Source organism: Molothrus aeneus, chromosome 4 (genome assembly GCF_037042795.1).
Source record: "Molothrus aeneus isolate 106 chromosome 4, BPBGC_Maene_1.0, whole genome shotgun sequence".
Taxonomy (NCBI): Eukaryota; Metazoa; Chordata; class Aves; order Passeriformes; family Icteridae; genus Molothrus; species Molothrus aeneus.
Window position 1 is genome coordinate 46,744,266 of NC_089649.1, and position 24,293 is coordinate 46,768,558.

The 24,293-nt window shown below is 39.6% G+C and overlaps 1 protein-coding gene across 1 annotated transcript in view; it reads left to right on the forward strand.

Moving 5' to 3' along the window:
- SCFD2 (sec1 family domain containing 2) overlaps positions 1–24,293 on the forward strand; it is a 183,932-nt gene that overhangs the window by 147,748 nt on the left and 11,891 nt on the right. The window contains exon 6 of the mRNA XM_066548432.1: positions 21,297–21,442. Coding sequence (XP_066404529.1) covers positions 21,297–21,442 — 146 coding nt within the window. The remainder of the gene's footprint in view (positions 1–21,296; positions 21,443–24,293) is intronic.

A 24,293-nucleotide genomic window follows, 5' to 3' on the forward strand; every position in this document is an offset into this window, starting at 1 on the left:
GATTGGGGAACAAATAGAAATCACAATAAGCTTTGTATCCAGTTAAGCAGTTGCTTTCAGTCCTCAGTGCAGTCTGTGCTGTTACCTACCATCCACTTTATAATTTCCTATCCTTTCTTAAAATTTGTAAAATCAAATCTAGCTTTGTTTTGACAGCTGGCATTAAAACTTAATTTCTTCCTACCTCACAGGAAAAGAAAATAATCTGTTCTTTGCTTGGTCGTCCAGTTGCCTATTTTTTGTCCAAACCCAGCAGAGTGAAGCTTGAACAGGAGAGGGCAGTATAGGAGTGTCTGAGCACCCAGACTGTCAGAGCAAAATAGGGCGAGCAGGGATACGGGCATTTAGGAGGCATGTTTTGTTCTCATCGGTGACAAGAGAGAAGTTCTTAAAACTCCATTTGCTTTTTTCAAATAAATGTTTTTGTATCATAGACACACTGTAAATTAAATTCAGAATTGTTTAGTGGCTGAAACTGGAGGATGAATTTATTTATGTTGACACATTGGGTTTATTTGTTGTGGTAAGAGAGGACCATTTTTTTATCGGGGCTGAGAAAAAACAAGACAGCAATTTTTAATTCAGCTAAGGATAATCTGGGATATTAGACACGTATTCAGGTATCTTTCCTGAGCTGCATTGAATCAGTTTCATGGGTTCATGAACTGCATCCAGCTGCATGTGTTGGGATTTGTGGTGTGGCTGAGCAGGGGGAATGTGCTGAGGCACCACTTAATCCAGAGGCACTCCAAGCATGTGCCATGAAGTGAGGAGAGACAGCTTTGCCCTCTGACACAGGACAGAAGTTGAGCCTTTTAGTGCAATTCTTTCACAGAACAGCAGTGCTCTAATGTCTCCACAATGATGTACAGCTCAAGGAGCACATGAATAAGCGTCCAGTGTTGCTGTGCATCCTGCCAGCCTAATTCCTCCACCTCTCCTGGAAGGAGGCTCACCTGCTGAGCTTTGCCTTTCTCTGACACCCCACCAAGACAACCCGTGTCTTACAGGGTGACTGGGATGATTGAAGGCAAAGGAAGAAGGTGATCCTCCAGACAGGAGGAAATCCCTTTCTCCTCTCTACAAAAGCATGGAAACACAGCTTTAAAAGCTCAAGGCCAACTCATCAATGGAAGTAGGGGTTTGGCAGTCTGGTCTTTTGACACAGAAATCATCTGGGACTGGTATAAGACAAATTGGTCAGCTGACCTACAGCCTTTTTTAGTCTTCAAAGATTGTTTCAGGTGTCAAAATCTTCCTAAAGATCCCTTTATTTCTTGAATAGGGAAGCATTATATGAGCATAACAAAGAAGGATGCATTTACCTCCTACTTCCTGGTTTGAAGGACCTGTTAAAAAAGACCTGATCATCATTTGTGGTAACACAGACCTATTAGGGGTCACTATGCCACCTGATGCTGTACAAGCAGTTGTCAGTCCAAAGAAGAGAGAAACTTCTGCTCCTTAAACCCCTCCTAACATCCATGTGCCAATCACTGACACAGAAGTCAGCATGAGAGTTCATCTTAGCTCCACATGTCTCAACCCAGTTGTACCAGTTCTGAAGACCCAAACCATAGACACAGGGCAGAGAAGGACTCCATTGAACCAGTATACATTTGCTGCTTGGCTTACTTTGCAAGCTTCATAAGCTGATGGTGGGTCTTTTCTACTCACATAGCTAAATGAAAACATGAAACACAGTAAGTGCATAGAAATAAAAAGCAAGCAAAAGAATTTGCCTTGGGTTTTTGTTGTAGTTGTTGTTGTTTTAGGGGTTTTTTTTAAGAGAAGATGTAGATAGGAGCTCAATCAAAATGACAGCAAAAAATATAGGGTCTGTTTAAAGACTGACCTTAATGACATTAGTGATTCCTTGAGCACAAGTCTGCTTTGCTTTGTACATCCTTTTAGAAAAAGGGTGACCTAGACTCACTCAGATTTTTTCCTTTCATTCTTTTTTTTACCTTTTCAGAAACAATCTCTCCAATCTCTAACAATCTCCTCCCTTTTTCATCCTAACAATTCTGAAATGTTTACTTCCACACCATTATCTTTTATGGAACTTAGCAGCACAGTCATTTGTTATTTTTAGAGCTTTTCAAACAGCAGAAGGTTTCATTGCAGCTTTGCATATCTTTGCTGCCTGCTAATGTTACTTTTCTTTCATTAAATCACTTAGCTCAGTGTGTGTATCATAGCATTTTCTCTTTGAGTGAAGTAACTTTCTGTTTCCCTTCTGCTTATTCTCCATACACACTGTCACATCTCATGCTGTGAATCCAGCTTGATGAGCTGGAGACTCATTCTTGTCTGGTCCTGTGATATGAATTAGTCATTGGAGGGCATTTTTGGCTTAGTTTTAGTGAGAAGGAATTCTGTTCATGCACTCCTAGGTTACTCTCTAATGCAAATCAAAGCACAGCAAATGGGAATTAGAAGAAGATCAAAATTCCTAACCCAAACTAAAATCTAATGCAGATGCAACTAATGGAATTTAATGCCTGTACCATAAAGGTACTCCTGAAAGTGAGTCAGAATTACTTCTCAGCTTGTCTACATGCATTTTTTAAGGGAACACACAACTGACTTTAAGCACAGTCGTGCATGGATAACTGGAGTGGCACCACCACCAAATATCTGTCCTATCTTGGCTAGTTGGTTGTGTGATTTTTATTTTATATGTAATCTTTAGAACTTTAGATATTCTTAGGCTTGGAGTTTGAATAGTGTAAGTTTTTTTAGTGTAAAACTTGTTTTGGATAAAGTATTTTCTTTTAAAGATAATAGAGCTGGTAAATATATTAGAAAGAAACATTGTTGGAGGGTGAGTTCTGTAGGAACATGACAAAAGCCTTATCTTCATCTGATTTCTATAATCTTCAGGCTCAAACATTGGGAATCATCAAACTGATCCCAATCACTCTTACCAGATTTATAAGCCTAAAAAATCTGCATGCACAGTGCTGATCTTTTTCCAGCCTAAATAGATTTACTGCTAGATATACTGCATCAGTAAACTTCACCTCAAGGGGAGGGAAAAAAAGCTCTATGGAAGTGATGCAACACAATTTGACAAATTTAAGTTCTTGACTTGAGAAGCCCTTTAATTGGTTAAAAGCACAAATGAATATGTGCTGAGACACTACCAAATAACAGATAATTGCCTGTGCCTGTGTGTTCACCAGCTTTCTACAAGGGGTCTCTTCTAGCACTTTTCTACATTACTAAACACACAATTCTTAGTTCTTCCTAATTTTTTTTTCAGTTAGCATCTCAGTTGCAAGAGCACTTTTTGAGTAACAAATAGAAGCTGATGAGACTCATGCTATTACCCAAGGGAGGATGACTGGGTAGACAGCTACCTTTAAAAAAATCTTCTGCTTCTTTCTAAATTTTTCTGTTTTCCCTGAGGCCATGCCTTGAACATTCAGAGGCTGGAAGGCAGCATTAAGGCTGGGAGTGGTTGTATACAATGGCATGCCCCTTTTCAGTCTAATGAATGTGTAGAGGGATCATTTGAAGTAGTTTATAGAATTGTGGGTTGTATTGCTGTTTCTTTGAAGTAGCTTTTTCACGCTGACTTGTGCTAAAATTCATTCTTTCGTCCTTAGGGTGGGGAATCTCCTAGATGTCTGTCAGAGCAATTGGCTTAACTCCTTTGATTCGAAGGGTATTGCAGTATTGAATTACCAAAGGGATTTCTTTAGAGAAAGGAGAGGAAGGAGAGAAGGAGACTTAGAGAAAGCCTGAATAGGCTGCCTGTACCAAAGCAGTGACCAAACAGCCTTTACTTGTACTTTCCCAAGAGCTGTCTGATCACACCACACAAGTACACTTCTCTTACCTGTAGCTGCAAACTGCTAAAGATATGATTAAAATGTGTTCAGTGGGGGTTTTTTTAAGTCACTGGATTGCTGAACAGTTGTTGCACTTACTGGAGGGCTAAGATACAACCTGGAGGTGAAGACCAAAAGGCTGTCACTGCTGAGAAGTGGTTCCAGCTGTGAAGAAAGTGTGAGTCTGCCTGTTGAGCTTCAGAATTTGTTGGCAAATTAAACTTCAGTCTCTGTTTCAGTCTACAGTGTCTTATGTATAAAACTATGAACTGAAATTATTAAAGCAGTGATTTTGCATACCATATACACTGTAGAGGACTTTAATGCTAGTGCATTTTATTGGCCTGTCTTTTCTTTCTCTTGCTTACATAATAATAGACTAATGAAAACAGAAATAATTTCCCCATCATCTTATAATGGAAATATCTTAAAGTGAAAGGAAGAAATCTCACCTTTAAAATATAGACCAGAGTTTATTATAACTAAATATAATATATATAAATACAGATTATAACTGTGTATTATCATTGGACTATCTCTCCTAAATGATCCAGAGGGATGCAGGCGTGCTCTTCAGAAGACTTTGACCCACTGCCTATTTTAGTGTATGTTTATCACTGATCTGATATTAGATGTATGATCCATTGGTTGAATACATCTGTCTACCTGTTGAAGTGGGCCAGGCTGAAGCCACTGATGCAAAGAGGCTTCATCAGTTATTCAGGGTGCAGCACCAAGCAACCAGCTCTGGCATGCCCTGTGCATGCATGTTCTCCACCCATACAGCAGGCTGTCATGCCAGTAGTTCTCTTAAGAAAAACAAGTTAAATTTAGTGCTTCGAGATGGAAAGATTTAATTTATCTGGCCACCTATCGTGCTGACATCTATCAAAACATTTTTGATTCCTAGCTGAAAATATGCTCTGTGTAAAATACACTTCCAGCATCTCTGACTTTTATTAATTCAGCTATAATGCAATTTTCATTGAAGCTCAGTTTTGCTTCAGTGTTTCTCCTGCTGAAGCAAGGGATGAAATGCATTTTCACTGCAAGTAGAATGCAGCCCATACACTTCATTTCTTAAAGTATTTTAATACTTCACAGAGGTTTAAGCAGTGAAAATCCTGTAACAAATCCTATTTGTAACAAATATGCAGTGTTTGCAGATGGTCTTCTCAGTTTGTGAAGTAAATGCGGTGGCTGTAGAAGCTACACACAGTGTAGCAAGTGAATAATAAACTCTGATTTTAACACATTTAACATTTTAAAAGCAGAAAAACCTAAAGCAGCAGCAGCATCACAAGTTTTCTTATGACTCTCAGCATCCCAGGAAGATCCAGGCTATTCTATGTGCCAGTTCAGTTGTTGGCTTTTATTTTGACTAAGCTAACTTTGGTGTTCTAATTTGCAGATGTCTATAAAATTAAAAAGAGTCTATCAACTCAGGTCACTTGAATCACAGTTCTTTTTGAATAGGCTCCTGTTAAAATCAGTGGTTGCCTGAAGAAAGACACTTGAGCCACGCAGAGATCTCCAGAGTGCTTCTCTAGAAGTCAAGGTCCTTGTCTCCCACCTCTCCATTAGCCAAAGGAGCCTTTCTAAAACAGTTTTTAAGCCATATTTGCAGAGCAGATTAGTGCAGTATTTAGAGACTAATTAATTTGTGTTTAAACAGTGACTAATACTCTTGGAGCCTTTGGTTCTTAAATCTTCTTCCCAAATTTATTGCTAATTTCCTTTTAATGTTGCTCTGATGATGTCATTTTCAAATAGTGCTTTTGCAGTAACTTTGTGTGGATTTGTTCCTCATAAAGATGTAAAAGCAACACTTACATACAAGCTAGTAAAAAGATTGTCTGCTAAACCTAATTAGTTTCTCCAATGAGAAACCAAGTTTGTGATGTCCCTCAGCTGCTCAGTCTTCTGAGGTTTCATCTAGTAGTGTTCAATGTATCCTCCCCAAGTATATTCCTTTTGAGCTGAAAGTCTAGCTCTATGTTACTCAGTCTTCTGCAAAATCCAAAGAGCTGAAAGGTGCACAGAACCATGAGGATTTGGACCTTCCAGACTGTGTTGCTTGTAGCTTACACAGTATTTTTGGTTCTGATTAGTCCAGCTTTCTCCATCTTGAGGGCATCAGTTCAGGTCCATGGGACAGTTCCAGAGAAACGTCTCACATTGAGCAGGATCTCCAAGCAGCAGAAAATGCCCAGTCCTTCCTGATCTCCTCCTCAGCGCTTGCTGCCAAGTATTCTTAGGTACACCACCTCTGATTCCTAAACTGCACTTCATAATAAACCTCATATTAGCTCCCATATTTCTAGCAATTTCTACATTTATAATCATCTTGCTTTTAAATGCTTTTTGTGATTTTTTTTGCCCATTATAGCATTTTAATGCTCCCTAAAACAAACCTGATAGAATTCCTTCCTTGCATATGACACACAGACTGTTGCTTCCTGACATCTGCTTTTACATTCTTGCTGCAGCTGCTCTTGAAACTTCAGCAAGAACATCAAGAAACATTTTCCTAAAGAAAAGAGTACTCTTCCTTGCACTTCACCCATTTTATGTGCTTACCTATTTTTTGTCACTTTTTTATAATGCAAACAATTTCTCTGATGAACTAGTATTTTTTACTGACTCCCTTTCTGTAATTCCTTCCATATGTTTATTGCCTTTTGTGAAAAGTATGGAGTAAGTTATTCCTACTGAGGTCATGTCATTTTGTTTACATTCTTAGTAAATATGAAGAGCGTGATTGGAGCCCTTTAGGCATCTCAAGTATGAATGTCTTTTTCCTGAGTCTTCTATAAAAACAGGATGCTGAATTTTGTGGAGCTAACCTGGCAAGGAATAGGTTTAACAAAATAAATAGATTTATTGGTAAGTATAGTTGCTTTTTGTTAAATTCCTCTGTAGTTTAACAGCTTACTAAACATTAAAAAAAACCAAAAAAAAGCAGAAACTATCTTTCTATAACTCATTTCCTATATGGACTTTAGACACAGCCTCATCATTGCCTGGGTGTCATTAGTAGCCTGCTCCTTTCTGAAGCAGTGGGTATAACCCCAGTGCAGTGGGTGAGCAGCCTTGGTCTGGGCAAAGCCCAGGAAATGTGCCAGGCTCACAGTGTTTTTTGAGAATAACACATCTTTAGCTGTCTGATCACAGTTAGGAGCTGGGAAGTAACAGATCACAGCTTACTGCACTTTAGGAGTGATGGATGGACTGTTCTGTTAGCACTATGTCCTGTGAAAGACTGGAGTATGTTTGGCAAGAGCATCCTTAGACATCTTAATGGTGAAAATCCAGCAAGGCTTAGCAGAGCATGTGTGAGCAATGATCTTTTTGGGGTTTACAGCTTGCCCAGACTTACAGAGGAGCAAGGAAATGCATGTCTCTGGCTGTAGAACCAGGCAGTTGCTAAATGCCACCTCCCTGTTCTCTGGAGTACAGGCAGCAGGAGTTGTTTAAAATATACTTTTTAACAGATATATCCCCTGCTTCATCCTTCTCTCCTCAGCTAAGCTTTCTAAATAGTGAGGAAGTGAAGTCTGCCTTGCCATGCTACTCAGAAATATGTGATACAAGTCCTTCCCTGCAAGAATAAATTGCACATTCTACAGAATCCCATGTACACCACAAAACCTCTTGCTTCTCCTGCCTTTTAGAAACGTATCACATAACACCAATTTGAAGTGTTTTCCTCTGCCTGTTTTCCTTTCAGCCTTGACTATTTCATTGCTTTGCCTCTCGGATGACCTTTCCACATTTCAGTGCAGAAGCAGCTTGGTTTATTAGGAAAGTTAAAGAGCTGTTTTTCCTGATGGCTTTACTATTCCTACTAGGCTTTTCCAATGGCTAGACAACTTACTCAACATTTATGTTTTGAGAGAAGGAAGGAGAACTGTAATAACTTTCTGTGGGGAGAAATATTTTCATTTCTATTAGAGACTGATTCCCAGCTTTGAGCACTTCATCATTAGTGGGTTGTAAACCTCTCAGACAGGCTGTCCCATAGCTATCTACTGAGCCATTTGTCAGGGCAGAAAAATGTGCCTGGTGAAATTGGTCACTGGCAGCCTGCAGCTAGACTGAGCAGGCTTTCAAAAAGGCTGCCAGACGTTGCTGCACTTTTAATAGTCAAAATCCTACATTAGCATTTATGAGAACATTTATAGAGAGTTTGAGCAATTGCATGGTTTTTCTCCTTGATGTAATATTAAATCTCTGAAATACAAAAAATTTTTCAGAATGATCAGGGGTGTATGTGGAAAGACAGGGTAAGGAGGTGCTTCTCTCACCACCAAACCAGACCCCTTGCTTCTTCCAAGGCAAATATATTGTGTAAGCTCACTTATAAATGTATCAAAATCCATCTTGAAACTGCTTTTATTTCCAGATGTATTAAGCTAATTTCACACAAAGACTCCTTTAGTGGTTGGATACTTCATTCAACTTTCTAGCTTATTTATCTTCAGTTTTCCTGTTGCTGAACTGAACAAGCCCCATTTTTTTCAGATAAAAATGTTTTCTTATTTCTGTAGTTATCCTTAGACATCTGTTTTAAGTCTGTTGCAGTTTGAATTCAAGCACTAGTGACCAGAATTGTTTCTGTTGTAGTTCTACCATTTTTAGGACAGAACTAGCATATCTTGTGTATTTACAGGAAGTATATTATCTGATGAGTTTTGCATGTCTCATGCAGTGCTGGTAGCCCAGAGTCATCCTTGAATCAACTAATGCCACCCAGATTCTTCTCTTCTTGTTGATCACAGAGTCACAGCTGGAGAGATTTTCTATTATTGCCCACTAAGTTGATGGCCTGGGTGAGATTTACCTCATTTTGTATTGCTGTATTGGTCTCTTTTGTCTCATTTATGGTTCTTCAGAACTTGTATCTTGTACAATATTTCGGCTTCTACTACCTTTAGCAATATTACTACTACTTTGTCATCAACACTCCTAGTTTTTGTGCAAAAGTCATCAATAAACACAGTAAGACAAATCCTTAAGGAACATTGCTAAGATTCTGTGCAACCCAGGCCATTGCTGTCTCTGCTTCTGTCCTTCCAACTCTTTTATGAAGTCCCATCTCTTCACTCCAAACTAATTCTCCAGGTGGCATTGTATCAAATGTTTAACTGAAATCAGATAATCATCTACCAGACTTCTGTCAGCTGAACATTCAGTTATCTCACCCAGAATACGGGTACGGCAAGCTAGGTTGTCACCTGCATTAGTCAGCTTTTGTCCCACTTCCTCATTCCTTTTTCACACTTAGTTTTTCTTTTCAAAGTCTGATTGAACTTTGTGCCTGTTTGAAAGGCAAGACTGTTGGTTCCTGTATAATTTTTCCTCTTCCCTTACATTCATGTGCTATATTTGGTGTTCTGCAGTTACTCAGTTATTCAGCCTTCAATTGAACCAAGTGGATATATGGAGAGAAACAATTTGCAAACAGCTCTGTGGGGGTTGCATGTTTACAGCCACTGTGACTCATATCAAATTTGCTCAACTTACAACTGCAAATATGTTTTTTCTAGCTATCTCTGCAAAAACATGCTCATATTTTTAAGCCAACCTATGTCCATTTTGGCTCTGTGTATTGGAGTTTTGTATCCTACTGCTTTTCTGCTTCATTCTGCTGTGTCTTGTTTCCCTTTTTCTACAAGAGTTGGTTGAGGTAATCTTTGTGAAGGCCAGACCCTGAATTTTGTGATCAGCACTCTGGAGAAGCTTTGAAAAAGGCCATGTAATAAAGCTCAAATAAATTAAGCAAGCATTATATATATTAAAGACTCCTCACAAATGGATCATATTACATTTATCATTCACAGGACAAGGTATATTCTAGCTAGTATCTCTGTCCTTCTTCCTTTCTGTAGTGCTGGTGGAAGCAGAAAGTAGGACAGTTTATTTATATCTGCAGAGTTAGCGTTTCTGACTTTGAATGTGCTGGGGGCTGACGGTAGCATCTATTAATAGCTGTGTTCGAGATGAACAACACATGCCTCTTTATGCTTGTCATAGTGCTTTTAGTCTACAGATTAATACTTTTTCTTTTTTCTTATCTCAGATTTGTACTGCTCTAGCTTATTCCATGTCAATGATTTGGCCCTTTAGTTGAAAGTGGGAATTATTTCACAGAGTTTGATGTTAGCAGGTGAAACTAGAAAGTCCACCTCTAGTCAGTGCAAACAGATTGGCCTTTCCAGGAGATTTTGTGGGATGGGATAATGAGGATGGACCAGGTTTCTGTTTTTAAGATGGCTAATTCTTAGAGATTAATCCCACTTTAGCATATTTTTTAATGGCAAATAATCAACATAAAAGTGCTAATGCTGTTCTGCAAGAGCAACAAATGGCCTAATTGAATTTCTAATTGGGAGTGCAGAGAGTTACAGTGAGCTGTGACAGAACAATTCAAGACCGGGACATTGCAGTAGAAGCTCAAACATGATGTTATACCTAATGCAGAGCAATCTTTCCTTGCTGTGTGCTCTGCTTGGTGACATCTGGGGTGGGTCCCTTCAGCTCAGGAACTGAATGCAGAACCAGTGTGCCCAGAAAATGCAGCATTCCAGTCTTGCAATGGGCAAACCCGGTAGGTTTGGATGAGGTATCATCCTTGTGAGTCAGTGTTTTTCCTGGGAGCTGAAAATGGTGTGTTGCTGTATTGCAGCAGAGACTGAGCTCAACCAAGGAGCTTGAGCATGGTGCTGTTTTCTGCCATCTCCCTCCAGCATAAAGATCACTGTGTAATGATTTCCAGGCTCTACTCTCAGGTTTTGTCCAGTTATTGGGGCTGTTCTGGCCCAGCGAAGAGACAAAATACCTGTGCAAGGAAACAGTGTCTTGTTCAGATGCTTTATAAAATAGCTTAACTTCTAACTCTTTGGTGTAAAAATAAAAATCTGTTAAAAAAAAAATTAAGGTATGTCACAAATATGAGGAAAATAAGATATTATTACATCGCAGATAATGGAGGCTGTCAGAATTTTACATCTGAGGTTGGTAAAAACTTAACTAAAGTGATCTAGAACATCACCATGATGTTGGCCAAGACTGTAAGGTGGCACAGAATCTGCAGTAAGCAGCCCTTCTTACCTGACAAAAAAACCCCATAGTAATAAAGAATATGGGCAAGCTTCCTCATTAATATTTTTCATTGCTTGAAAATGTAAACACTTTCTTACTCCGGGGTGATTCAATCCTGAGCTGCCATTGGCTGCTGCCCAGCCCCATGGCTGGCTGCACATGGCTGTGGGGAGGGGGAAATGATGCACTTGGAGGCTGCTCTGGTGGCAGCACTGAGCTCAGCTGCTCTGCTGTGCATGTCCTCTGTATCTCCCTCTGTGTTTCTGGGTGGGGGGGGGGGTCTCCTTATAACAGGAGGAAGAAGAAGGAATAACTGAAAAATGTCCATCAAGTGGCAGTGGCACAGGAAAGGTTTTGATGGCGGCCTTCTGTTGTTCAGAAGTGTGCCTCCATGGAAACTCATCAGATCAGAATTAGTATTTTCCCTATCTGAAATGAAACGTGGTTATGGCAGGAGCCTAAGGAGTCTCCTCTCCTCCACAGGCTTCATTACATATCCATGGAAGTGAATCTATGTCTACTGATCATTTGAGTGCCTATTAGCTTAGATATATTATATATTAATATTTTTATTGTAGCTAGATAGTTTTCATTGTGTGAGCACCCTGCACCTGCCCAGTCCCGGGATAGCAAACAGCATTCAGCTGCCACAAACCAGCCTCATGATTAAACTTCTGCTGTCAGCCCGTCAGCTTTGCACTTAGTAATGTCTTTGTCTCCTAAACAACATCAACAACCAAAAAAAACCCCAGTTAATTCTGAAATTGCAAGTCTTCTTTCATTTTTAGGCAGGCACAATTCAAAGCAAAAAATCCCTGTGCTTCTGCCACATACTTGGAACATAAATCAAGTTATCCTTATTCTTTTGGCAACAATAAATAAGCAGGTGTTGAAACTTGACTATAAGATGACTAGTGTTTTTCATTATTTCTTTTTCCTGAAAACATTAACAATTTATACTAAATGGAAATGACTACAGATCTCAGGCATTTTCTGTCAGTTACTTGTTTCTTCAAACCTCTGTTAAAAGCTGTGTTTCACTAACATGCACAACATTTTCAATTGGTTTTAAAGACAAAAAATGCTATTTCTTGTGTGCTTAAGAAACACTTTAGACCAACTCCACAAGCCATTCAATTGTTTGTCAATTAAAATAGCACAATTAACTCTGAATTTAAACCAGAAAGTAACTCAACAAGGCGTTTAACCACTGCCCTAACTTCATCCTGTCACACCTTCTAAGTTGAATGTGTGTTTACATTTTCTGTTAAATTGAGACCTCTGCCAGCATCTTTTTTTAATCTATTGCACATATTATGAATTATCTGTTTTATGAATATGAGTTCATTCCACTTAATAGTCCAGAATACTCCTACATGCACTTGAGATTTGTACTGCTGATAATTTTCTTCATTGACTGATACTTGCCATCTGCACTACAGTGTGGTTTCTAATTAACAGACAAGAAGAAGAATAAAATGAGCATTGATTGTATAATTTTGTGTTATTCATAGTTGGGGATCTGCTGTGTCTTAGGGCAGCTTCAACCCTCATGTACTCAGAGGAAGGGGTGGCTTGGCACATGGTTGTGTTGTTCATTCTTTTGGAAAAAATAGCACTGCATTGGTCCATCTTCCCATAGCAGGGTTCCTTCTCTTCAGATCCTTTCCACAGTCTCACTTCTTTCATTTTGCTTTTCATCCAAAGTGTGCTTCTGTCTGTCTTGTCTCTTGTATAAAGTAGTTTCAAGTTAAAAATTAACAGAAAGTGGGATAATTCATGCAGTTCTTTCTTTCTAACTTGCATTTCTTATTGCTTTATTCTCATTCTCCCAGGCTTTTTACTTGCTTGCCTTTTCTTTTCTTGTTCATCCATAGGCTGAAATGTTTGGATTGAGCTGTGTATTTATGATCTCTGCAAAGGGCAGTGCAGTTTCAGTGGGTTATGAGCATAGATGAACGTAGGAGGACTTTTAAATAATTTATACTTAAATAAAACTAAAAAAGTCTGTGAAGGTACTTTTTATAGGATGTTATCCTCAATCACATATGACATATTCCCAAAACAAGAAGAGTTATCTTTTGAGATAGTACTACAACCACAATTTCAAATGAAATAGTTTTACAGCAGGTGATGAAAAATACAACCATTTAAACCAAAGCTAGAGAGAGAAATCGGCAAAAACCTCCCCTGTTTCTTTTGTGACTCCAAATGCAATATGGGTTTTGCTTAAATTTTTCCATGAGATTCATGAAGAGCAAATGCCTCTGCAAAACATGGTTTTCCTAATCTCATCAGAGACATAATGCTTATTCCAAATAACATAATCACCTATACTGTAGGCTAAGTTATCATTTACCTTTTCACCTAAATGCAAACCATTTTAGTATCAGACTCTGGTAGGTAACAGATAATACATGTTGCTTTTATACTAAAATTAAATTGTTCATGATTCATAGCTTCAAAAATTGACTCATGCATCCCAAGCCCACATGCACAACGTTGTGCTTTACAAATAGATGAATATCTGTACCAACAGTGGCAGTTTTTCTCTGTGTATTCTTCAGAGAAACATCTGAAACACAGTCATTTCATATTAGGTCATTTATTCAGTAGATCAAGTGCCAGAGACAGGGGTTTGTCTCCAGAGGGTCTGTTTCATGCACAGCATACAACACAGTTGAGCTGGTAGCACAGAGTAGATGCTGTGCATGGATTCAACCACACAAGCTCCCTGCCATGATCTCTCTTGGTTGTGATGGAAAGAATTGAGAGGGCTGTCTTCCAGTGTAACTTCTTGTCTGTCTGCAGAGCAGGGACTCTGTGCCCTGGATTCAACCCTGGCACATGTGACCAGCCCTATGAAGCCCATGAAGGACTCATGCATGGCTTCTTTGCAGCTCTCCTACAGCCTCAGCTCCTTGCTGGAGGCACCCCCCAGCAAGGCTGGGACACCAGAGAGAATGTGGCCTGTTCTTTGTGTGCATGGTACCACTGACAGTGGCAGGACAAAACAGCTCCAGTGAGGAACAAGTGCTGTTGCAGTGTGAATGCAGAAATTTTCAGTGTTCCAGTTCTTAGTCCTTTTGTCCTTGGTCATGTGTGACTTGCAGTGTGGCAGATTGCCATTAAAGTAGAATTTCTGATTTCACTGTGGAGAATTTTGGCTGTTGCTTTCAGTATTCTGGGTTAAAAAGGTTTGGGTTGTTTTTGTTTGTTTTTTTTTTTTTTTTATGTTATGCAATTAAGCCCTTTACCATAAGTATTCCTGGCTTTTCTCTGGAAGTTGTTACACTAGTTGTTATACAATTATCCTCACTTACAGGGTGAAAGAACAGTTGTTCTGCCCTTACCCTGTTTTAGCCCCATATTCCACTTCAGTGTCCAAAGTGTTAATGTCTATTTTCAGGAGAAGCAGCATCAGGAACAAAAAAAAGTATAATTTGGTCCTTGCCCAGTACAGCCCCTGGTCTCTAGGTCTCCAGCAGAGCATCACAAGCCACATTTCTCTGCTTTTCAGCATCGTAAATGGTTTCGTACGCCCTAATCAGCTTTGGGCTACATTTGCAGAGGCACAGCATGTCATGGTTCTTGCACTACTGATGGAAGGACAAGAGAAGGTCTTTTGCAATCTGCCAGGTAGAAAATTGTTCCCTCTAATGATTTAGGAGGTTCTTGGTAGTGTAGAAAAAAAGGGAAGTCTTCCTTCTTCCTCCTAATGGCTGTAGCCCCTGGGAGATGTGCCACTTGACTTTTTCTCTTCTCATCAGCTTGTGCTCAGCAGGCCACAGTAAGTCATAACTCCCTCAGCAAACCTGCTCTGAACTGAGCCTGGAGTTAGGTTTTTATTTAGGCAGTAGCAGTATCTGATGTAGCTAAGTCTAAATTGCAATTATTCTAGTCTCTTTTTTTTCTGTCATTAAATATTGCCCATTAAATGCAACCTAGGTGCCCATTGTCTTTGTCAGTTTTCAGGTGGCTTTTCACCTGTGCTACAGTATGCTGGGTGAAGAGGCCTTTTGGAAAAGATACATAGCATTAGAATGTGATTATTTTTGTCCTGCTGTTAAAAATATTATTTTATTTCAGTAGCTGATAAATCGATTACAGTAATTAGTTTTAATTGTGGTCTTATGTTTTTATATATTTACATTATTGTATAAAGGTGCCTACACTAGTTTATGGATACTGAGAGTCCTGTGAGTTTGGCTCAGAACTTAAACTGGGAAAGAAAATGTCTCTTGGACACTTCTCCATTATCATCATTCTTAGATCCTGAGTTAAAACTGTTTCCTGCATTTTTACAAATTCTAGGTCTAGCCATTGTTTTCAGAAGGAAGCATTTACCAATTATGTCCAATCAGCAAGCCTGATTTGGCAGTTTGAGGAATACACAAACAAATTGGACTGTGAACGCTAAAAACACTGATTGTATTCATTTTCATTGTCCAAGAAAGAAAGTACTGAAAAAATCAAATAAAAATACTGACATACTTATTTTACTTTGTTACTGTTTTAAAAGTAGGATTCATTTAAATCAACATAAAGAAGAAAAGGTTTTTTAAAAAATAAGGACCCTTACAGATCTCGTTTTCCGGACATTCCCCTCTGAATCCAAAAGGGTAAAGCATCTAGACTCCCATGCTTGTGTGGACTTCTGGTCAAGGCAGCTGTGCAGAAGAACCAGTACTGGTAGTCCTGACTGCCTCACCTTCTGCTGCCTGGACAGAAACCTCATCCTTCATCCTTTGTCCTTCACATACGTGGCTCCTCTTGGAGTTCCTTGTGGACAAGGTGGGAGGCAGCAGATCCGAGGGTGAAACTTCATATCATCACTGGAAGTTATTGGCTAATGCCCCACCTGAATGGAAAGGACGTCCTTGATGGGAATAGAAATCAGTCCTTGCCACAGTGCAGCCACTACTCTGAAGACAAAAAGAGGGTATCTGAGAATAATTTGCAAAAGACTGAGCAAGGATTTTTGATCATATGGGTCCTAGGGTGGTATGCTCATAAAGCTCTATATTGTTTAGTAAAACCTGGAGTTTTACTGAGTTCTTGCAAGAACATCATTGGGAGGCCTTACTGGACTTACAGAGCATTTACCATAGCTTTATTAGCATCTGTGGTCTTTAATTAAGATATAGGCAGCTTGAGGGAGCAACTGAGTGGTTCCCGAATGAATTTGTTGCATTAATTTCCTTCAGAAAGCACATCTGAGCCTAACTTGAATTCCTCCTGCAATTAATTAATGTAATTTATTGTAGTAAGTTCTGTAGTTTTTCTCTGTAATTGTTCACTGAATTGACAGGTTTAATTTCATGTAACATGAGAATCAGCAGTACCAAGCTTGCAGTGCTTCATAAAAGTTGATATTACAAGTTGTGCTGTTGGATTTTGGCAAGAAGAAGGCAATAAAATATTCCTGTAGAATCGAAATATCCAAATGACAGATATTAAGGCCAAAATTAAAAAAAAAAAAAAAATTACTCTCCTAAGGTAGCTCTTAAATCCATATTTAATCATGCATGTTAGTGGCCAGATTTTTTCATGTGCAGCTTTAGATCCAGCAAAGTTCTTATCCACATGGTCTGTGTGTCCCTTGTACACCAAAGAGCAGTTTCCAGAAGAGGGTTCAAAGACTTGATGTCAAAAACAACAATTCCAAGCACAATGTTCTTCAGGGAACTCCAGAGCTTGCAGGATGTGTCCTTATGTAATAAAGATCAGATAATGTGCTCAAATGCCCTTGGAAACATACATGTGCAATCCCTGGATGCTCAGCCCTGAGTGCTGAGTGTGGATGCGTATTTAAAAGCTGAAGCAGAGATACAGTATTCTAAATTTAGTTTACTCTTAAAAAAAATATCCTGGGCTTTTCTTTCAGATGGGAGATGTTTGTTGTGATGAGAATAAAACTACAAATTGCATCTTTGTCGGTCACAATGCTGCCCTCCATGGTTTCCTTGGAAGTGGATCAGACTCACTCCCCTCCTGTCATAGACACCAGGTCCATACCATCACTTGCACTGCATTGTGCTGGTGACTGCCCCAAAACACATCGTTGTTTTCACTCTCTGTGTGCCAATCAGATCATAAATTAAATTTATAGAAGCACAGAGCTTTGGTTTTTGATATTGTGTGCATTTCCCCCCCCCCCCTTTTCTAATGTTTTTCTCATATGCTCCTATTCTGTTCTTTCCTCCTGCTCCCTATCTTTTCTGCCTGCTGGCATTGGCAGTCCAAATTCTGGGCTGCATCAAGAGGAGCTGGCCAGCAGGTTGAAGGAGGTGATTCTCCCCTTCTGCTCTGCTCTTGTGGCAGCACTCCCTCCTGGAGTGCTGCATCCAGTTCTGGGATCCCCAACATAAGAAGGATATGGAACTGTTGAAACAAGTGCATAGGAGGGCCACAAAGTTGATAGGTGTGGACCTGGCTGTCCATCCAGCACCACGCATGCTCTGGCTGGGGATGCAGAGGACACAGTGAGCACAGAGCAGGAGCCTCTCCAGCCCTGGGGATGGATGTGCTGCAGGGAAGCTGTCACAGGCACCACTGTGTCTGCCCCTTCTGGACACTCTCTTCACTCAAGGGCTGTAGAACACACCTTTCTTCTGAATTCCCCCAAACTAGAAGGGAATCAATTACAATTTTTCACCTTCTGCTAGTGTAACCATAGGGAAATGACAGATGTCTTGTGTTCTGGCCTGTCCTTCCTTGTCCCACAGTGTCACGCTCACTTAGCAGCTTCACTTCTTAGATGTATCAGAGAGTATCAGACAATTCAGTACAAATCAGATGGAAGAATAAAGATTCAAATGTGTGGCAGAATCCATGGGGAAGAAAAGTGACAGGAGAATTATACAAATTACATCCTAGTTTTGGGTTTTACACTTTTTTTATCCTGCAAAAACCAGCAATGATCTGTGTCACTGTACACATTTGTAATTTATTTTGCATATAAGATCTTAATGCACAAATATACCAAAACTATTGTAAAATATATGGCTCTGGATGTGCATATGTAGATCCTTAGATTTATCTACTAGAGAAAGAAGGGCCCACGTTCCTATGCTATCACATAAAGTATAAAAATAGAAGATTTTAATTAATTTGATATCACAGTGCTGTATTTTCAGTTCTAACCTTCAAGGAACCCTTTATCTCTTTTGTTCTTCTGTCTTTTGCTGACAAGCATATTAACTTTGCATATCTAGAAAATAATGAAATCCTGCATAATGAAATCCTGATGCTGGATTTTCTCTCCCTCAGAGTGCAAGTTTGCTGTTTTAGCCCATGATTCAATGTGTGCCTCTGAAATGGCTTGGTTATTCTACTGGCTCTGTTCCAGGGTTTGCAGGGTTTGCATTGGTTTATTTCTGTAAAAGGGTTATAGAGAGAGCCTAATGTGGAGAGAGCTGATGTTAATACCAATAAAACAGAGTGGAGTGGTAAACTTTCAGCTTTCCTAAACTTTCAACTTTGTAAGAATCATAGGCCTAGTGATGTCTCTGAATTATCAAAGTCCTTCCAAAAATGTTGATAATTTTCATACTGCTTTAGAGAAAGAACAAGTTTGTTTATGTGTACCAAAAGAGACTAAGAACAGTGAAAGGTTTCCTCAAACTCAGGTCTGAAATTCTCATTTGTTACATTTTGGAGGTAGAGGGAGGATAATCAATCACATGCTGCTCTTTAATTATGAATCTCTATTATGGGTTCACAGTGCCATGTCCTTTTCTTAGAGCATTTTCCTTCCAGTTTCAGAAATCAGTAGAAAAGCTGGTCCTGTTTGGTTCCTGGGTCACTCAGTACTGCAGAAAACAGCATCTCCATTCATTCTCCTTTTTTCAAACTTCGTGTGAAAATGGATTAATTGTGGAAATAGTGGTTATGCAGATGTGTTGCTTAAGAGGAGATGTACTTTGTCTCATGAAAAAGTTCATAAGTCTCATCCTGGTAGGCACTGAATGCAGTTCCCAACAGACTCATTTTCTTCACTGCAGAACTAGACTATGTTCTTTAAAATCTTGAGTCCTCTGCAGGTTAGTGGTGATTTCCTTTTTCTCCACAACTGGGCTTCTTCAAGTCCAACGGGAAATCCCAAAATTTTATTTAAATGCCTTTTCCCATGTATAATAGAGCTTGGGATTCAAAAGAATTCATTCAGCATGCTCTCCAAATGGCATTTAACTTCCCAAGAAAAAACAGTAACAGGAAGTTTTGTTTTAATTAGTACATGAGCTGTGCAGCAGCTAATGTATTCCACCTCTTCACTGCTGTAAAAGGGGCAGATTTCTTGGGAGCTTGAAGCGAGCAAAGAGGGACTGTGTTCTGCTCTCCATATGCTGCAGAGCCCCATTTGCAGGGAAGGTGTGAATGGGAGGTGATTAGTAGTTGCCTGCCACTTGGAAAAACAAGCTTCTGTTGTTCTCCAGGCTGGAAAGAAACCTGGCTCCCCTCTATAACCCTAGAGCAACAGGTAGACAGAAGCCTTCAGAGATTTTGATTTGATCAATAAGGGATTGTTAAGAAAACTTATTTTTTCATTTACATTAAAAAAAAGAGGTACTGGATGTCAGGCTGGAAATAGATATCCCTGGTTCCTCAGACATTATATTTCTTGATGGAAAGTCCCAAGGAAGTCACAATTTTAGAGAAATTTGAAAGTACACCTCTCTTCCCTCTGTCAGGCCAGCCATAAACAGCCAGACTGAATCTTCATCTTCCAGTGCCACCTTGGGATCCCAAAGTGGGTCCAGCACAGCACTCTGACCTGGACACTGGAAATGGACATTGGCCCCTCCATGCTCCAGTGCTCCTCTTGATACACTTCTGGTTTTACTGGAAGGCACAGCTGAGCACAGCCCAGTGCTCCAGTGCTCCCACACCTCTCCTCAACAAACGATATTCAGCAACTGATAGCTCAGTGTCTAATCACCATCATGTAGGAACAGTTTCAGAGCTCTAGAAGTGTATGTGTGTGTATGTGTTTATATTGTGTATAGTTTTTACTGTGTGGAACACGAAGGTATGAAAGTAATTCAGATTCAATGTCAAATATTCCCTGTACATTTTGAACTTACCACCTATTTATTGATTTTTTTAAGTACATAAGGATTCTGTCCTTTGTCAGTTGCATAGAAAGTTTGTTCAGGGATCTCCTACCCCAAAATCCAGGTGCCTTCTTGACAGTCTGGATGCCTGTTTTCAGTGCCAGGCTCCCAGGGTGCAGCACAGTGCAAGCTGGACCTGCAGGGAGACCTTGTCCTCTCAGCAGGATTCTGCATGGACATAGAGGTTTGCTGGTGCAGGATTGGTTTCTGAACTGGAGGATGGACTCAGAAGCCACTACAGCAGCATCCCTGGAGAGGACAACAGCAATAAGCAGGAGGGAGTGTGTTGGTGTGAGCATGTGGCAAGAAGAGTTATTTTATGATGGATTTTCTGCCACAAGGATGAAGAGTCAAGCAAGCAGAGAGGCAGGCAGAGATGTCAAGAGGAGTAGAACTGTGTTGACAAGGCAATAAAAATATCAGGTGACCCACTTACCTCTCACTTGGCTAATTCTCATCAGCACTGGAGTCAAGAAAGCATTTATTTCAATTCTTCTGTGCAATATAGGTCGTATGGGGAGGGGGATGGAGCCAAGACTAAGACATTCTTTTTTCCAATGCCCTGTCTGGCAATCCAGAGGGACATTTTAGGTGGTCCTGTAATTGGAATTTAGCCTTAGTGGAAGATAAGCATTATACCTTAGAAGAAGTGCTTTGGAAAAATACTTTAGAGGTAATAACTCTGCCACTTTGAGGGACAGGAGCTTTTTTGTGATAATGCAGCTCTTTCCAAAGTCTGTCTGACCTTTCTGCTGTATTTAGCACAGACTCTTCCATTTTTCTTGTCACAAAGGTAGGAAATGTATTTGGAGTGATCAGGCTGCTGGCCAGGGAGGAGCAGTTCCCTTCTTCATGGCTGTTTACCCAAGCAGACCAGCAAACCAGCTGGTTCCATCCCACATAACAGGGGGCTCTTCTTTGGGGTCCACTAGCATGGAACTTCCTGTTGGCTGTGAAGAGCAAAACGTCCTCTGTGCTGATGAAAATGCTGTGTGATTGAGGTTACAAACAGGGACACTCTTCACTTTACCAGCTGTCCAGAATTTTTGCCTTCTTGCTTATCTGCAGAGACTTGTGCCATGCTGAGGACATGCTGCCTAACTCCCCCGAGTTTCCAGAATATAATACAATAAAAATAATTTAAAATTTCCTCCCAGTTACCCTTTTCCTACTGTTTATTATCAAAACACATGAACATTTTTCACTCACTCAGCTGTGTGTTTCTTTATTTCTTTAGGCTGTGACTCGTCACTGAACCTGACATCTCAGAAAGCCATAGATGCCGTGGATGGTATCTTCCGGTCCCTCAGGGATATTGCCAGGGTCCGACTGCACATGAAACAGTTCCATTCCATACATAATCCAGGCAGCAACACCCACCAGGCAAGTGTAGCTGTCTTTCCCTGTGTTTGTTATTTCTCTAGCCTGCCCTCAAAATTACAGCACTAATTTTGTGGATGTGCTGGTCCTGTACACATTCTGCCCATGAAGAAGATATTTAAGCATGGATTTTATAATTGACCCAGCCATCAAAAATTTCCTCAAATCCTTTGTCCAGGCTCAGGCATATGCATATCAATGTCAGCTCTGAGGAAGAAATTTGGGCTTTGCTCTGCAGCACTGTGGAATGACATGAATGCCTGTGAAAGGCAGGGCTAGGTCAAGATGGCTCTCAACTTAGACTGCTCAAGGCAGAGTGAAGCAGGATGTCTGCACCTATACTGCAGCTACATTCTTCTTGTATTTCCTCTCCTGTCCCTGTAAGCATGAGGGACAAACCTGTTTGTAAATAGGTGACAAAGGCAGCTTCTGTTTCTCAGATAGGAACAGATGATCTACAATACTGCTTTAGGTCATCAGGACTAATAGACAGTGGTTTTCCTTCTCCCTGTCTCTCCTGAAGACCTTTCCCAGTTAAAAATAGAGTTCTACAGCAGAAAGTAGTGATTTAGAGAAGGATCATAAAACATGATTCTAGCCTTGAGCCATAAAAAAATCCTTCCAAACTTCTTATGGTGCTGCAGACCAGCACCAAAGGGTTGTAGTTTAAATTAAGCATTGCTTTGTAAGAACATGACTGTTGCAAAACGTCACTGGAAATTTCTAAGATGAAGAAAACCTTTTCCTGAAGTCTTCTAGCAGTTTGAACCAGTCTGGTATCCAAAATGGGGAAAATTGTTAAACATTTAATACAGTTCAGTGCAGGGGCAGTGAGATGATAAGGAAACTTTCCTGGAAGTGTAATTAGCATCAGTATGTCCTTTGGATGTAATCCATTTTGCTTGCTTAGGGATAAGTGCTGGAACACAGCAAGGGATATTTTAACACCTTGCATCCCCTTAATCTAGCCATGCAAGGGATCTAGTTGCTTGAGTAGGACAAATTTTCTGCTGAGGGAAGTCCAGGAGATTTATAATAGAAGAAATAAGCAGGCAGTATGTGATTGTCCATGATAGTTACAGCTCTCTGGAAATGGGCCTCTCTTTTGGCTGGCAGGGGTTGTGTGCAATCAGTTCAGCTCCTCAGAAGTAGTAGTGCCTGTCCTGTGACCACACTCATTGCCAAAGCTCCTTAGTGCTATGGGAGTGGGTTTAGCCTCTACATACTTTTTCACTTTGTCTGTTAAAAGCTGGGAAGCCTCCTTTTCTTCATAAGACTCATAAAAAGGTTTCTATGGATAAGAACCTGGGAATTGGATAGCCTCTTAGAAGGACTTTTTGTAGCATTGTAGTTTGTATGTCTTACATAAAATGATAAATGTTTTCATCAGGTTGTCAAATTAGTTCATGTAGTGACCATGCAAGAACAGAATTTTTCCTGTTACTGAAACTACTTTCATCTTGATCTAGATATATTTGTGCCTTCCTCCTTCCCATCCTCCATTCCTTCTTCCATCCCCTACTCTCCTTTCCCCATTCTCTCTCTTTGTCTCTCTGTTTCTCTCTCTTCTTCCCTTTATAATCTCATATGGGGTGTGTCCCATAGCTATTGAGGTTTTTAACAGCAATTTTAAACAAATTTGTGCCTGCCAAAATTTAAAGTTGATCCAAGTTTCATTATATGAGATAGAAACCAATGTATGTTTTGGGGGTTGTATGGAAAAAAACCTCTACAAATATAGTAGATTAATTTCAAGTCATAAAAGATTTTTTAAAATATTTGGAACCATTATACTTTAAAAAGGTAGGGGATTGTACTCTCTGTATTTTAGTATCTGTGTAGTGTGACTGGGTTGTTTTGAAGGGCACTGAGTTTTAGTTCTGAAAATTCAGACATGCAAAATCATAGCTAATTTTTGACATCTTTTGAGTAGATAGTTTTGTCTGAATGATATTTTTCATTTCAGTCAGATGATGTTTTTCCTTTAATTTTGTGGAATAAGCCTCTCTGTTAAACTGTGATTTGATCTCTGCTCCAAAAATATTTCATTCCTAATGTTTTTCTGTTCCTCATCTATGAAGATATTAAACAGATTTTTATAAATAGGACTTCATGCCTGCATGTGTATTTTCAAATAGTTGTTTATTGCGTGACTAGATTTGACAGAAATCTTGACATGTTCTAGAAGATCCTGCAGCTCGTGTCTGCTGTAATTTGCTTTGTTGGCTCAACTAAAAATTATGCACATGTTGTGAGAAGAACTAGATGAGTTGGATAAATCTTTGTTGACAGCATTGTATTAAAAAAAACTGTAAGCTTTGTTTCATGTTGGATGAAAAACATTTCTTTAATGACTCCAGAAAATTTTAGTTTCAAGCCAAGTGGATTGTGTTTTATTTTCCATCAATTTTTACTATTTATTTGCAATATGTCTCTTGTAGATACCATCTTTGCAAAATTAATGATGTTGCACTTGATTTCTCTAAGTAATCTAAGGCATGATGTATACCTAGGGTAGTCCCAAAATCAAATAAGTGTGCTAATTTTAAAGCTGCTCATTTTCTAAGATGGTTGCACTTTCTGAAATGATCGTGGTTGTGTTGCAGTTTACGCAAAATTAAAAGCAGTAAAACAAAGCTCCATCTGTAAATCAAGCTTGAATTTTCATTAAACATCTTTCCATTGGTTCCTAAAAGTTTTATCTTAAATTTTTTTTTCAGCATGTCAGAGTGGTTTAAACCTTGGTATTGAAATGTGGAGATTATTGGGCTACTACTTCATTTTCAGACAGGGTTTGTGGATCCTGAAGAGGATACAAGGTTGATCCTTTTGGAGTAGACCTTCCAGCATGTTG